This window comes from Gavialis gangeticus, unplaced genomic scaffold (genome assembly GCF_001723915.1).
Source record: "Gavialis gangeticus isolate Ggan-Ray unplaced genomic scaffold, GavGan_comp1, whole genome shotgun sequence".
In the NCBI taxonomy this organism is placed as follows: domain Eukaryota; kingdom Metazoa; phylum Chordata; order Crocodylia; family Gavialidae; genus Gavialis; species Gavialis gangeticus.
This window is the reverse complement of record NW_017729020.1, coordinates 5,516,644-5,518,159: the sequence shown is the minus strand read 5'-3', so window position 1 is coordinate 5,518,159 and position 1,516 is coordinate 5,516,644. Positions and strand designations below refer to the sequence as shown.

The 1,516-nt window shown below is 52.5% G+C and overlaps 1 protein-coding gene across 1 annotated transcript in view; it reads left to right on the top strand.

Moving 5' to 3' along the window:
* USP39 (ubiquitin specific peptidase 39) overlaps positions 1–1,516 on the top strand; it is a gene marked incomplete at its 5' end in the record, with an annotated part of 27,237 nt that overhangs the window by 13,239 nt on the left and 12,482 nt on the right. The window contains one exon of the mRNA XM_019514400.1: positions 1,315–1,503. Coding sequence (XP_019369945.1) covers positions 1,315–1,503 — 189 coding nt within the window. The remainder of the gene's footprint in view (positions 1–1,314; positions 1,504–1,516) is intronic.

Sequence of the window (1,516 nt, the reverse complement as noted above, 5' to 3'; positions counted from 1 at the left end):
TTGAGGTCTCTCTGAATCCTACCTCTACCCTCTAGCATATCCACTCCTCCCCTCAGCTTGGTGACATCCACAGATTTCCTGAGGGTGCACTCCATTCCATCTTCAGCTTGTTGGGGCCCGGGAAGATGGTTCTTTGTAGTGATCAAGTAGCAGCTGCCTGTTCGGAGAAATGCTCAGAGCAGGGTGTCAGTTTAAAATCTAGTGAGAAGCCATGTCAGTGAGGCATTTATAGGCCCATGAGACCAAAGGCAGAGTGGAGGCCCTGGTCTGACTTCAAGCTGCTGGATTTTGGGCAGAGGAGGTGGAGGGGGGGCAGGGGGATGACCTGTAACAAGGGTGTGCATTGTATGTGTGAAGATACATTAGCTCCCACCTCATGCCTCTTTTGTAAGTACTGAGGGCCCAGCACTGCAGTGGATTGGGCTAGGGGAGTCCTTGAGGGGCGGATTAGCCTCCAAATGTCCCTCTCTCCAGCCTGCTTCTAGAGCAGTGAGGTAGTGGAATTAGATGCCCAGGGGATTTGTGGACTCCATCACTGGGTGGGTTCAACAAGAGGTTGGACAACTACTGTTCAGGGATGATCCAGGTGTAGTGATACCTGTGCTCTGCTATGGGGATTTCCCAGGCTTTGCTGGCTACTGCACAAGGCCAGGAGGGAATTAACCCTTGTTCCCCTCCACTTGCTGCTAAGCATGTCTTGTTTTTCTAAGCCTTGCTCTGAGGCATCACTGAAGCCTGGGCTGGGGACAGTGCCTGGGCTGTACCAGTGCTCCTGCTGGGACTGACTCTGGAAGGTCCTGGCTAAAGAGTCTTGCCTTTCCTTCCGTTCAAGCTCAGACCAATGCCACATTGAGGGTCAGGAAGGAATTTTCCCCCAGGTCAGATTGGTACAGACTGTGGGGGCAGGGCAGGATGCCTTCCTCTGTAGCAGAATCCTGGGATCTCTTGGATGTCTCAAGTGTCTGTTGACATTTTACTGCAACAGGACATTGGCTGCTGTGGTCCCTCTGCTTTTCCTGTGGCAGGTTTGGGTGTGAGGTCTTGTATTGTGTCAGGGTTGACAGTAGCTTTATTAAGAGGTTGGGTAATAGATGTGTCTGGAATGGTTTGGACAAGGCTAATTCTGCCTCAGGCAGGGGTTGGGCTAGATGTGACCACTGCAGATCCTTCCAGCCCCATTTCTCTGTGCTTTCCCCTTGAAAATCCCCCATGGAATTTAGCAGCCTTAGTCCTGGCTTTAGCATATCTTGTTGGGGGTGGGGAAGCTGCTGTAGGCAGGACTGAGTTCCACCTCCCCGACCTACTTTTCCCCAGCCAGCAGAGGAGAAGGAGCAGCTGCTGCTGAATACTGAGTACCAGGAAACCATGGTGGAGTCGACCTTCATGTACCTGACACTGGACCTGCCCACAGCCCCACTCTACAAGGATGAGAAGGAGCAGCTCATTATCCCCCAAGTGCCCCTCTTCAACATCCTGGCCAAGTTCAATGGCATCACAGAAAAGGTACAGCCACCAC